This window comes from Labrus bergylta, chromosome 17 (genome assembly GCF_963930695.1).
Source record: "Labrus bergylta chromosome 17, fLabBer1.1, whole genome shotgun sequence".
In the NCBI taxonomy this organism is placed as follows: domain Eukaryota; kingdom Metazoa; phylum Chordata; class Actinopteri; order Labriformes; family Labridae; genus Labrus; species Labrus bergylta.
The window spans coordinates 10,253,798-10,268,268 of record NC_089211.1 but is presented as its reverse complement, the minus strand read 5'-3'; the positions used below and the strand labels follow the sequence as shown (position 1 = coordinate 10,268,268).

Below are 14,471 nucleotides of genomic sequence, written 5' to 3'. Positions count from 1 at the left end.
AAAGTCACAAAAGCTGAAAAACAACTTTAGGTGTTATTTTTAAAATAAAAAATAATGCAATTTTAATTGATTATGTTGATTGGTGAAGGTCCTGATTTTTGAAGACACCTTTAAAAGTCTCCACTAGGTGGTGGTATAATGTTCGGCTGTCGTCACTGTACTACACACTCAATCAAATTGGTTTAAATTATTCCGATATGACAAATAACATATTTTTACTCCTACAAATAAATTATAATGGACATTTCCTGTGTTTTTATTTAATATTACAGTTATAATACATTATAAACACTGACTTTGGGCCAATTATCTATTCTTAACAAAAGTAGGCTATTAGGTAACATCATCAGCAAAAAATAATAAAATAATAATAAAAGAAAAGAAAGCCACATGGCGCAACTTGGCCGAGACAATAAATAAATAAATAAATATATGCAATAAATATACCAAAACTAAACCGACAAGAAACCACAGAATTATAATAGGCCTATGTTAATTTCGAAACTTCAACTAATTTAGTTGACGTACATGAGTCAGATATTTCAATAAATAACCTGTTTCTAATAGATATTTATCAGTATGTCCGAGCGGAAGTTAGACTATCCTTGGCAGGAAATTGTCAGCAGTGTTTTTGTTGCTAGTGGGGACTGTTGTGTTGTGAAAATGGCGACGCCTCGTCGCTCCTCTCAGCAACAGCAGCCAAACTCCCTGCTGGTCTCCCCACCCCGCAGCTCTCCTTTCCCCTTTAACCCGCCTGGCTCTCCGCCGGCACCCACTGATGATGCCACCCCGCTTTCCCCGCTAGAGAACACGGCTGACGGGGAGGTAACCCCTGCCTCTCCCACCAGCACCTCCCCAGCTCTGGCCCTCGCCGCCAGCAGCAGCAGCAGCAGCAGCAGCAGTAGTAGTACTAGCAGCAGCGCTAGCTCCCCGACCACCACCGAGGGTAGCGGGACCAGCCCTGGCTCAACGCCCGACTCGGGCAGCGGTAACCCGGACAGCAGCAGTAGCAGTGGCAGCGGTGGTGGTGCAAGCGGGGCTTTTAGGGAGCTGTTCGAAGCCTGTCGAAATGGAGATGTTTCGAGGGTGAAGAAAGTAGTGGATGTAGTAAATGTGAACGCTAAAGACATGGCAGGACGCAAATCAACACCTCTGCATTTCGCTGCAGGTAATGAAAACAAACTCGCTTTTAAATACACTTAGTTTTGTACTGTTTGTCCAGCTGCAGTAGCTGCAATTAGCAGTGAGAGTTGCCAAAACGTAGCTGGTAAGATCTGCTCTATGCATAGTCACTGAACGTTTAACCACAAGAACAGTCAACATTGGCTGAAGGCTACTTTTCAAACCCGCCCAAGAGTGCATGCAGCCCTGGATGCTCTAAAGTAAACACCGTAAGGAAGTTGTGTTATTGATAACAACATGTGACATGAGGATATTTTACATTTCTGTTTGATAAGCTCTTGTTGTTCTTGAACTTGTAGTTGCAGAGTAGGAACCTATAGAGTAGGTCCTATTATATAATTTCCATCAAGTCAAAGTGGATCAGAAGGTAACTTGCATTTTGTTCGAAGGATTTTTTTAAATAAAAATGAAAAATGGAAGCTTAAATCCTTAAATCAAGGAAGGGCTGGCTGGCTGGCCTTTTTGGGTAGGAGATAGATTCAAAGCAGATCAGAGTGGTCTTGTATTGGCAGTAATCTATATATAGTATTTTCCTTTAAATAAGTTAACCCTTCAAGACATTTGTAAAATGCTCAGGATATGTTCAAATGATATCAAACAGTTATAGAAATCAGAAAAAAAAAGTGTTTGTTCTGTGTTATACCTCTGTACACTTTTCTAGACTCTTCTTTTAATGCAGCAGATTGTTTTAATCCATCACTGAGCATTTTATGCAAAACTTTCTGCTGCAAACTTGTACTTCATTTAGGACACCGATCTGTTTTCTTGGGTTCCATCACCCCCTCCTCCCTCAATTCTCTCTCTGATTTGATCCAGGGTTTGGGCGTAAAGATGTGGTTGACCACCTGCTCCAGATGGGTGCTAATGTGCACGCACGGGATGATGGAGGTCTAATCGCGCTTCATAACGCCTGCTCATTTGGTCACTCCGAGGTGAGAGTTCACACAGCAATACCATGATGAGCTGGTATAAACCGTGCATTCTGTAATGTCTCTGTTGGGAGTTGTTTATTTTTCAGTTGTTTCCATCTGTGTACAATAGCCACAGGAAGGGAACCTTTGGAAATTGACAAAGACTACTACTAAAAACTTTGTTATATACTGTACTCGGGTATTTAATCTTCTATGTCTCAGGGGCAGATAATGTAATCTTTACTCCATTTGTCTGAGCTTATATTTACTTAATATGATAACCCGTTCATAGGCTCCCTTTCCAGTGAAATCAATTGTCATATATTCCTTTATGGGTTGATAAATGATCCCATCCCACTCAGCTAAATTAACTATGCTGTTGAAATAACATAACATTCTCACAAAGCTGGAAACAGCTGTTTTTCTGAGCCCAGTAGACATCATAGAAATCCATGGCTCTATCTATGGACAGGCAACCACGCTGCAAATATGAGGTCTTGGAATGTGATGCATAACTGTTTATTAAACTACCTGATTGTAGAGCTGTTTATATTTACAGTTATGCAAATGACATGAGCATTACTTTACAGAACTACTACAGTAAAATGCCCAGTACACATTCATCCTCTTCGTCTTTTGCCTGCTCCACTGTTCAGAAAATGTGTGCTCAAACAGTCCGTTTGGAGATTTTCCCAACATGACATCACAAAGGGCAGTAACCCCTCCCCCAGGTGGGTGACAGTCCCACAGCTAGGTGTTTGTTCTGCCCTCTGAGTCTGCCTTCTCAATGTAAACAATAGGAGCATGGAGCGAGAAAGCCCAAGACACCCAAGCCTTTCCAGAGGGGGGCGTGGTCAGACACAGCTCTTTTGCATTTAAAGCTACAGACACAGAAACAGCCTGTTCTGAGCTGGACTGAAATAGAGGGGTTTATAGACATGATACAGGATCAGAGTGGATTTAGAACAAGAAACTTCACAGACATGTTTTGGGGAGCTGTGAGACTTATTTTGAAAAGGAGAATAATATGTGTCCTTTAATCAGGTGATGATTGAAGGACTTCATTTTCTATTATGTTGGGGTTTTTCATTGTGTACTAATGCTACGTAAACCACAGTGAAGAGCTCTGATACTCGTCTAAAGCATCTTTGTACCTTACTTGCATTTGGAACCGTTTGTACACATTAACTATGCATATGTGTTCTGCAAGTGCAGTGAAAGAGAGTATGAGTACACATAAGTGCATCACAAAAGTGAAAAGGTTTAGCGCTCCTCCAATATCCTGCCTGATGTAATGCCCTGAACAGTTTATACTAGAAGGTAAATGATTGCTGGTGATAAAAAGAAAAGCAGTTTTTAGCACGTAAATCAGTGTGGTGGTAAAATCTGAAATGGTTTTAGGAGTAAAGTGCCACTTTACCACTAACTACCTGTTATTATGAGAGAAAGGGATGATTTTGTCAGTTAATGGTAAACCTTATATTACATTAAGAAAACGTAAACATTCACCTTAATTTCTGCTTTGATATTCTGGTCAGGCCCGTGCATCGTGAAGTTTTGGAATATTTGCCACAGATGTGCTAATGCGTTTAGTACTCCTGGCCATTAACCTCAGTGATGAATCTAATGTTTACAGATTTAAATGTTTGAGAGTCTTTTAGAGGGAATGCAGGGAACAACTTTGCAACCATGTCAGAAAAGTGCTGTGCTGATGGAACGTTACAATCACATGACTTAGTGTGAGAAAAAACACTGTCCAAAAAAAACCCCCAAATCACACAGTTAAAACTCATTACACTGTTGAGAGTAGTCGTTTAGTTTGCTATTATGATTTTGTATCTCATGTGATTTGAACACCTTTGGTAAAACTAGTGGGTGTCATACCAGGGGAGATATACAATACACTCACATTTTGTACTGTAGATATGGTGGGTAAAACACTCACCTTTTCACCTTTTGATCAGTCTTTTATAGGTTACCTGGCCCAACTAGGTTGCAAATGTTAGTAGTATTTCATTAAGGTGTTCTTGTGCTGGCTAATCCAAAAAGCTTCACAAAGTTTTGTTCGCAGGATCAGTGTTTATTGGGTTGAGCATGGAGGGGAAAAAAGCACCTTTAATCACATGATTTTTTTTTGCTAACTATGAGTAAATACAGATGTTCTGTGCGTTGTTTTCAGGTGGTGTCCTCGTTACTGTGTCAGGGAGCTGACCCCAATGCCAGAGACAACTGGAACTACACCCCGCTCCACGAAGCCGCCATTAAGGGCAAGATAGACGTCTGCATCGGTAAGAACAAAAAACACATGCAAATATTAAGGGCAAAGTAAACATGAGCGTGAACAATATTTACGATGCAAATACTTGAATATGACATTGTCTGTCTGGTGTGGATGAGAATATGATAACTCCTCTCCTGCCCCCTACAAAGTCCCAACCTGGAGGCGTACAATCACAGTTATTTGTAGAAGCTATAAACATCAACCACTGACTGTAAGCTATTATTTTCCATCAGGCGTGAAGCAGCAAATAAGCTGTTAATTGCAAGAGCCTTGTTCCTGTTTATTGTTGAGTTCACACAGGGGACAAATCAGCATTGACTTCTTTGTCTTATGAGCTCTTTTATTTCAAAAGTGAAACGACACCATAAGCTCAGTTCAGATAAGCAGGAGCCGTGGATATTTAAAGGCAAATTGAAAAAGAGAGAGGCTGTTTTGCTGATCCCTGAAAAATATCTGAAGTTGACAAGATAGGCCACCGCATAGAATACAATCTGAGCAGTAAGTTGTAGGATAATCTTTATGATCTTAATGGAAAAGCACCACTCGGTGTGTGAGTAACAGTAAGGAACTGATGCAATCCTGGACGGCTTCACCTTTCTGCCAGCATTTGCCTGGAGTGCTAGAAGCCACAATATGAGGAATAGTTAACACAGCCCTTGCTGCTGCTGCTGCTGCTGCTGCACATTGTCTGGTCCCTGAATAAAAGTATAGTGCTTTGTAGAGCTCTGATGATCCCCGTACACAAATGTCATCATGTTGTCAGGCACTGAAAGTCAGTTAAAGAATTGAATCTTGTTGTTCTTCTTTAACTCCATTTAGCTGCACTTGCTTTTGCTGTCTTGACTTTACTGACTTTCATAAAGAACCCAACAGCATCTTATCTTAGATGTATCAGAATGCGAGGGAAATACATAATTCAGTACATCTGATGACACTATTTGTGACTTAAGAACATTTCTAGGTGTACAAATAAATATTAGATGGCCGATTTAACAACCTAACACTGCTGTGAAAAAGAAAAGGTTAGTTTGTTTTGGCTGTTTTGGCTCTGTTATGTTTGTAAAAACAATTCTGTCACACTTAGAATTGTATTAGAAGGAGCAGAGAGAACTCCCATGATTCCCCACCAGCCTCAACGTCATCTTGTTGTTTTTGTTTTGATTGAGAATTGACATACTGTGCGTTTAATCTTTTCAAATTCTGTGGTATTGTCAATGCCACAATTGTAATGTTTCTGCTCGCTGATTTTCTGACAGCGGGCTTGAAGATCCGCTGTGAACTTTTCTTCATTCTTCTTTCTATTAAAAAGACAGACAGCCTTGTAGCAAGATTCAGGGATTATTGTTACAATAAAATGTGACAAACACACAATTCCTCCTCTATAAGTGTCATTCGTTAGCTTGCTACAAGCAATGTATGACAAGCTTTTAGTTTGTTTTTATTCAATTTGAAAGGTTTCAGCCGTTCAGAAAGATTCTCTGACACAAAAGAAATTGTTGAGATACAAAACCTGAAATTAAGTTGAGTATCATCATCTTCAGAGTTATAATCTCCAGGCTCTGAAAGGAGCATCTCATCCTCAGAATGATATCCAGACTCCACTAACTGCTATGAGGCCACTGTTAGTTTAGGCACGCTCCAAAACAATGTTATTGTGACATTTGGGACTCACGTAATTGAAGGACACAGAACACTCAACCTGTTGTCACACTCTGCTCTGATTAGCTCAGTTGTGTAAGCATGAGTGAGTGCTACTGAAAATACAGTCTGACACATTTTTAAGAGGATTATAAACACGGTATTTGCTAAGCAGTTCAAAAGGCAAATATTTTCAGGTCACATTACCAATTTGGGAGATAATTTGAAAAGCTGGCACCTTCCCTTCTCCCTCTCTTTCGAGTTACACATTTCACTTCCCTCTGGCACAAAGATCATTATTCTCATGCCCTTGATGTAAGCGTCCTTGACTGTAACACCAACGGGACATCTTTGTGCATAAGCACATGACAGCAGATAATAAATATCACCCTGAGAGGATTGTGTATCTCAGTTTGGTTTGTCTGAAGGTTAATTTCATAGCGAACTCAAATGATCAGAAGAAAAATTGATGTCGGACAACTTTTGTCGCAGTTGCAAAAATGTTGTTTCCATTTTAGTATATCTGCTTAAACTGGTTCACTCATTAAACTTATATATACAGTATATAATGCCATCACAACTCAACATAGTCATTAGCTTTGAGTGCTGAAAGTAAGTCCTCAGCTAGACATCAAGTGTAAGTGTACATATTCAGTAGGGATGTTCCTTGTGACAAATGTCCTATTCAGTTAAACATAAATTTGAATTCAGACTGTCTGACAAGTCTGAAGGTAAGAAAACACCCAGAAAACAAATTAGCACAATTTAATTAAAATTGTTTACAGGGAAACAATAAAGTTTGGGGCTAACATTAGCATTGCTAGCACCACCAGCCCTGGACAACCCTGCACGTTAACTTCCACATGCATGAGCTAAATCATGTTACTCTGGTCGATATACCTGTTAGACCTGACACAGCCTACATACATCTTTATCTCCATTTTCTGGATCAAAAATACTGTCAAACCACGCTGCTGCTGCTGCTACGACATGCTATTTGTCCACTGTGCTTGTTTACATCCTTGTAGTAGAGCGAAGAGAGGCCCATTAACTGGAGGCACAGCTAGTTAGCCCCAGGTAGCGGCGGCTGGCTGCATTGCAATTTGAGCATAGCATAGCACCTGCATCCACACAGCTGTTTTTTTTTTAAATGCCTCAGAACCACTGTTCCTGAGCTTTTTCGAGAGATTAAACGACTCAGTGACAATTTTTCACCTAAAAACATGACTTTTGTCCAAACATCATTATTGGTTTAAAATGTGTTTGTCTGGTGTCAGCCAGAGCGGGCAAGCTGAACGTGTAGCATCTTCCTCCCATCTGCACAGATACAAGCAAGCCAAGTTATGTAAACAAAAATCACATGGCCTCTTGGGGCTTGTTTATTGGACAGACTCCTGGGAGTGTGTTACCCTGCCAGGTTAGAGATTTGGCAGCAGGATGGAAGTCAGATCAGCTCTGATACGACTGTAACTTCAGCTCAGCATGATTGACGTTCTGTCCTCCTTTCTGGTGTTCAGACAACTTGAGTAAGAAATTAAACTCTCGTTACAAGACCAGCTTCTCTCTATGAGGTCACGGCCTGTTATATCATCGACAAATTGGGGAAAGAAGATCTTTGAAACCCTGAGCATATGATTGGCTCAGAATTTTATAACGAACAGCCGCCTTCTTTAATGGCTGTGTCCTTACCTCTCCTCAGAGTTATATTCATGGGTTATTGATATGATAATCAACCACAGATAGTCCACACTTTCCTGGCTAATGTTTGTTTATTGAATTCTTCTAGATGTCAGAAAGGTAGATGAGATGGAAGGAAGACAGGAAAAGACTGGGCTATATATTTGTGTAGCACAACAGCATTAGTTGTACTGTAATATCTGCCTCAAACCCCTGATTCCACTATATGCTGTGAAGGATGTTCATAGTTAGGCAAAATTGATTTCAACTGGATACCCTTTTCCAGAAGTTTTAAAAAACTTACAAAGTCATGCGAGGTCAGGTGTGGCAGATAGAGACGGCTGCATTTGTTGAAATTGCTTCAGTGTGTTATTTTGAGGCAGCAACTGAAAAATAATTCAAAGTTTAGATTTTTCTCTGTTAAAAAACGATTTTGGTAATTTAGGTTTTACCCTTTGAAAGGCCAGAAAATAAAGGTGAAAGTTGCCCATTTCGTTTTCCTTTTGCTTAAAGCTGTGAATACAATGAATATATTATAAAAACAATTAATGGTGCTTTCACTTTAAAGTATCCGCACTACATTTATTATAGAAACCACTTTATCTCAGATGTTTTTTTCACATTCATTTGTTTCCTGAAGAAGTCCTTGCAATTTACTTTGCAGTTCTGCCTTTATTATTTTTCTGTTCCACTTTTAATAAGAATCAGAGCAATAAGAAATCATTTCCGATGTCTGACTTTTGCCAGAGTAAGAGCTTGTTGTGTGTAAACTTGGCAAAACATAGATAGATAGATAGATAGATAGATAGATGGATACTTTATTGTTCCCTAGGGAAGTTCAAGAACCAAACATTTCCAAGTGCAAGCTCAAAACTACTTAAAGCCATTCAAACTCTCTGGTCTTGACTTACCACTGAATAACATTGCACCTGCTGTTTGCTATCCTACTGTTGATGCTCTGGGTTTTCATCTTCAGCTGCAATCCCCCCAGAAACGAAAAAAAACCAAAAACATTTCCATTTCACAAACCACGAGCTGTAGGAAAATGTAGATATCGAAGTTAAACACAGTCTTTTTGTTTTCATTGTGATTGACTGTGAACATTGCAGAAAGTTAGGAATAACCATTGCAAATCTGACATCATCCTGGTAACAAATCCTCTCAGAAAAGGATTTAGGTTGTTCAGTCAGTGAGGGGGGGTTTTCAGGTATTACAGACAATCCATACAGTACAGACGAAACCGAAAACACAACGTTTAAAGTTGGAAGATTGTGAATGTATGTGTGTTTCAGACCGGGTTGTTGGATTTGTGAACAAATCTCAGCTGTGTGTAAGTTTATGTTACGATGTGGTTGTATATCAGACTACCTGCCTCAGCGTGGACATATATTTATTCTCTCGCTGTTTGGCATCAATATCAGTGTATTCTCGCTCGTGTGTGTGTGTGTGTGTGTGTGTTTGTGTGGGGTTGGTGCAGAGCTAAATCATATTTTTGTTGAGGGGTGAGTGGGTGACTAAGGCCTGCGTCAGTGGCTGGGAACAGGCACACACACATTTGCCTGCTCGTGCACATGCATACACAAAACACCACATGCAGGACACGCTGTCTCCTCTCTCCCAGCCTCCTCTCTGCAGCATAGTTTGAAGTGTACACAAGTCAAAGGCCACGCGCACCGGGAACTGCTCAGTAATCACAATAGTGGGTGCGATAGAGAGGAACCCGGTGAGAGTATTGACATTAGCCCCCCTCAAAAGAGCTTATTTACAAAAAAAAAAAACAGAGCGCAGGCTGAGTTTGTTATTCAGCTCAGACCTGCTCAGTAGTCGCATGCTCTGCCCTCTCCTCTCCTCTCCTCCCTCCGCCTTTTCTTTCTGTCCTCTGTCCTTTCTTCCTCTCTTCTTTCTCCTTTCCTTCTTCTGCCTGCTCCTCTCCTCTCCTCATTTCCATTTATTCTCTTTATTCCTCCTCTCTTCCTACATCTTATCCTTTTCTATCTGCCTATCTCCCTTCTTTTGTTTTCTTCTTGCACTCCGCTCCTCTTCTCAACATTTTACTCCTCTCCCTTCTGGTGCTCCTCGATCCTTTCTGCTTCTATCCAGTTCTCCGTCCTCTCCTCTACTGTCTTTCTTTCTTTTCTCCTCTTCATTCCCTTTAACTCCTGATTTCTCCTTTTCTTTCTCTTATTTCCCCCCTTCTCCTCTGTTTCCTCCCCTCTTCACTGTCATACTCCCTTCTCCTTTTCTTTCTTGTAATTGTCTCTCCTGTCACCTTCTTTTTTACTCTTTGTACATTTTCTTCCCTTTTCATCCCTCCCCTCCCGTATCCTCTCTTTTAATGTCGTCTCCCATCTCTTCCTATGAATGTGCGGTCGTTCTCTCTCTCCTTTTCTCTCTTGTGTTTAATACCGCCTGCCCTCCCTCCCTCTCTATCACATCAACACTCTTGTTTTGATTTGCTCTCACTCGCCTCTTTTCGTTCGCCATCTCTCCCTTCCCATCTGACTCTCACCCATCCCATCCTCCCCCCCCCACTCCTCTCCTCTCCTCTCCTCTCCTCTCCTCCCCTCTTCTCTCTCATCTTGCTCCCCGCTGCATCGCTCAGTCAGTTGGAGAGGCAAGAGTCTCTCCACTCACACAGCCTGCCTGCCTCGTCGCTGCTGGTGCTACCTCGATAAGCTGTAGCCGCGCTCTTCTCCCTCCTCCCTCACTCATTTTTATTCATTCTCTCAGCTGAGCCTCCCCCTCCTCCTTCATGGAAGTGTGATGTGTTTTGTAGTCTGTCACAAAGCTGTTTTGTAAAGGTCAGCTGTTTCTCCGGCCGGGTGCTGTAGCGTAGTCTCCGCTGCTCTTGTTGTGGCATGTCTGTTTACATCAGCAGCATGGCTCGCAGGGCAGGGGCAGCCAGGGGCAGCCGAGGGAGCAGCGCTAGCAACAGAGAAGGAGCAGCTGGAGGAGGAGGAGGAGGAGAGGATGGAGAGAAATGTGAAGCAGGACATGCTGAAGGGCTACCAGGGGAACCAGGGGATACAACCCCGGGAGGAGGAACAGGGGGCATAGAAGTGGAGCAAGTGGGAGAAAAAGGTCCAGGAAGAGCAGTTTATGGAGCAGGATGTGGTTCAGTAGGAGGAGCAGCAGCAGCAAGAGGAGCCCGCGGAAGAGGAGGACGAGGAGGAGGTGTGTGCCGGGGAGTTTGCATGTCAGTCCAGGAGCTCAGCTACTGTCTGTGTCTGCCCTGTTGTTGTACAGTGTTGCTGCAGCATGGAGCCGACCCCAGCATCCGCAATACCGACGGCAAGTCCGCCCTGGACCTCGCTGAACCCTCGGCTAAGGCCGTGCTCACAGGTCAGTGTCCTGTCAATGTCATTGTCTGTCAAACATCACACTCATACGGGTTTCTACATGTCTTGTATATCTCTCTGCTCTCTCTATGGCTCAAATTCTGTTCGAGATTGTCTTTGTTTGTTTATGTCTTTCCTGGTTGTAGTTTCTTGTTTGCTTTATCTGTTTCTTCTCTTTTTCTCCGACGCACGCACACTTTCCCTTCTTAAGTCGTAATGCCAATATTTTAGAACAACTTTCCAGGAAAATAAATGTCCTCGTTTTGTCCGAGGCTGCTGACAGTATCACATTTTGTCTCATTTTCAATCTATCGTGGTCTTATTGTGCAAGGCTGTGCAGCTCTCGCACTCCCTTCTCTTGTTATTCAGGCTTTGTTGCGCGAGGCTGCGCTCACATTGGACACAACATCATGTTTTTCTTCGTTTTTCTCTCTCAGCCTCTATACAAGGGTCAGAAGTGTTTGTGTCTCTGCTTCCCTTTTCCGCTCTAATTTGTTTTTCTTTTTATTCTCCCAGCGGTGTTGGGTTTTATATTTGCTTACCTTTTATTCTTGTTTCCTCTCTTTATAATTGAATTCTTCTTTCTTCATTCCTTGTCTTGTTGTGTTTTCTTAAAATGAGGAATAATCATGACAGTGACACAGCAGACCTTTACTCAGCCATCGTAATTGAAATCCAAATTTTATTTTAATGATGCTTGGGACTGAAAGACTGATTGACTGATTGACAGATTCCATTGGTATTCTTAATGTTCTCATAGTGGAGGGGTTCATTATCATCACCATAATCCCACTTGTGTTAATGCCAGTTCTGAAACTTAAAGATTAAAGACACTGTAAGCTAATAGTTCTAACTCAAAGGTTGTTAATCTAATGGCCTTCCCATTGAAATATACAGAATCTTGCTACATTACAAAAAGTTGAAATGGGGCTCTTACACCCTTAGAAGCACACACCAAAAAAAATCCATAAACTGGTCAGAGAGCTTTAGTGGCCTACATGGGGCTCTTAAACTTTGCAGTGAAACCCAGACTAATTACTGGCCCTTTCATTGTTACAAGCACTTAAAGGCAGCAGGACTCATTACACAGACTCAGTTGTGGAGGAACCACAGGGACACAGTTACAGCCTTCCAACAAGGAACTAATTAAAAATATATGTCTGTTGAATTATTTGTAAGATCGTTTTATTTTTTCAATTTCTCCTTAGACAGCAGAAATTGCAGACACAGAATTTTGAACAAGATTTTCTGGGCAGATTTTACTTTTTTGAATTGTTTTGCTCACTGTAACTCAGCACTTCTATGTACTATATATGAATGTAAGAGTCGATGTTGATGAGCTGTGAGCCCTGATCTTCTCCATTTTTCTCGACAGTTGGGAAAGGTTAGAGACATGGTTGATGGTAAACTTATTAAGTCCTGTTCGTATGCAGTAGTAAAGAGAATTCCAGATGTAAAATCCCTTCCTGTTTTCACTGTACCGCCATGGGTATTGATAGAAGCTCTAAATCAGTTTTGCAATTCCGATTCTGTGTTTACATCATCAATTCCCAGTGTGAGGCCTCTCTGGTAAATGAGATTAACGGTGAAATGCCCTAGTGAGGAAAAACTGTGCAGTGTTAAAGCATTGAGGGGGGGATTTGACTGCAGTCATCCTCTGATAAATTATTGTCCTTGCCAGCTAGCATATGAATGAGGCAGTTTGTTGCAAGAATTATTCATTATTGCCGCATATATTGCAGATTGCCCCTTACTCAGTCTCAGTGTCACCTGTGATACAAGTTCAACAGTGGAGCTGTCATAGAATTCAGATTTATGATCAGTAAAATTCAAAGACTTGATCGAGGACAGAAGTGATAAAATGGACTTCATATTTATAAATTTGATGGAAAATGTTAACCAAACGTTGCTTACTTGTTTGTGGGCTTGTGTGTGTGTGTATTATATAGAGTAGTATAGTATGTAATGATGCCAGGCAGCTAATAGTGTCAACAACAAACAGACTGAGACAGACTCACTCACGGTGCTGCTTACAAATTGGAGTGCACTCACTGTAGCTCTCTTGTGTTTGTTTATTGATGGTCCACACTCGCAGAGGTCATGACAGAGCATGAAAGATGGCTCAAAATTGGCTCAGAGTCTGTAAATCAAAAAGCGGAGGTGAGAATTCCATCAACGAAGCAGCCAGTGAAGTCTTAGACCAACTATGCCGTTTAACGTCTCCTGAGGGGCATGCAGGAGACATGAGTCTTAGATAGTATGTGGAAATCAGCAAAAAAAATACTACTACTCGATTTAGTTTTACTCTCTGATATTGCCTAGTGAGCACTTCCAGCAGCAGTGGCTTTGACACACACACACTCATAGAGGCAATTAAAGGCGGGGTTGGTAATTTTCTCCAGATACACAGATTTTGTTTGAAGTTGTCTTTAGGTCCTGACAGACATTAATAATTCATATGCTCTGAAAATGGAATGAAGAAAATCTGTCATCTGTAGCAGTTGTAAGCCTGTAAAAACTTCAACCAGTGTCTAACACGAGGTACCAATCTGATGAACCAATCACGCCTCCCTGTCTCCCTGCTCGTTCTCGACCCCTTACATGCACGAGCCCACGCTCAAAGCATGAGCTGAGGTCCGCTCCTGGACCAGTGGCACTTGTGCATGTAAGTGAGGGACGGGGCTTTTGAGGGAGCACAGAGGGAGCACTGAGGGAATGCTATTTTCAAAATCATGCTCGTCTTCAAAAATTAGCAACCCTGTCTTTGAGGTGCTTAAATGACTCCGGCCTACATCATACCATTGTCAAATCAGCATGTTGACATGATACTTTTTTTTTCATTGGATATAATGTGACTTGCTCTTTGCATGGCAGGAAATCTGGTCCCCATGAAAAGATGTAACATTGAGCCCCATCACCACAGCCTAAAACCAACCCTGCTTCATTGCTATCACCACACCTTCCATAAGCAAATGACCAATTATAAGTTTTTAATAACTTTAACTTTGCAATTGCACCCTAGAAATTGAGGGTAATAGCAAGCGAGAAAGTGTGACATTTCCTTATCAACATCTGCAGTCATATTCATTTTAACATGCACCTAACATTTTGTACATCAAGTAATTAAGCCTTCAGCCAAGTTATTCAGTTTTAAATTCAAAACCTTTACATTTTTTTGAAAGGACAAATGAAAACTGGATGTATATGTATGTATATGCAGCTTTCTTTTTTGCATTTTAATTGTTTTAAGCATAACACTGATAAAAACGATTTCTGAGCAAGAGTGTAAAGGTTTTATTTATTCATCCAATGTTACCTTTACCATGACTGATATAACTAACAACCAAAAAGTGTATTTTCATGAGGCTCATCAAAGGTCCCTTCCTCCAATGCAGCCTTTAGAATTCAGTCCCCCACCCCCCCCCCCCCCCCCCCCAGTGCAAA

General features: G+C 41.4%; 1 protein-coding gene across 3 annotated transcripts in view; it reads left to right on the top strand.

Moving 5' to 3' along the window:
* The first annotated feature begins 655 nt into the window (after positions 1 to 655).
* The window catches only part of tnksa (tankyrase, TRF1-interacting ankyrin-related ADP-ribose polymerase a), a 95,690-nt gene continuing 81,874 nt past the window's right edge, over positions 656 to 14,471 (top strand). For 2 of the 3 annotated variants that reach the window (XM_065965355.1, XM_065965354.1), the window contains exons 1-4: positions 656 to 1,168; positions 1,999 to 2,114; positions 4,273 to 4,381; positions 10,936 to 11,031. In XM_065965355.1, the coding sequence (XP_065821427.1) occupies positions 664 to 1,168; positions 1,999 to 2,114; positions 4,273 to 4,381; positions 10,936 to 11,031 (826 nt within the window). In that variant the 5' untranslated portion in view covers positions 656 to 663. The remainder of the gene's footprint in view (positions 1,169 to 1,998; positions 2,115 to 4,272; positions 4,382 to 10,935; positions 11,032 to 14,471) is intronic. The other variant, XM_065965356.1, reaches the window with a different exon arrangement.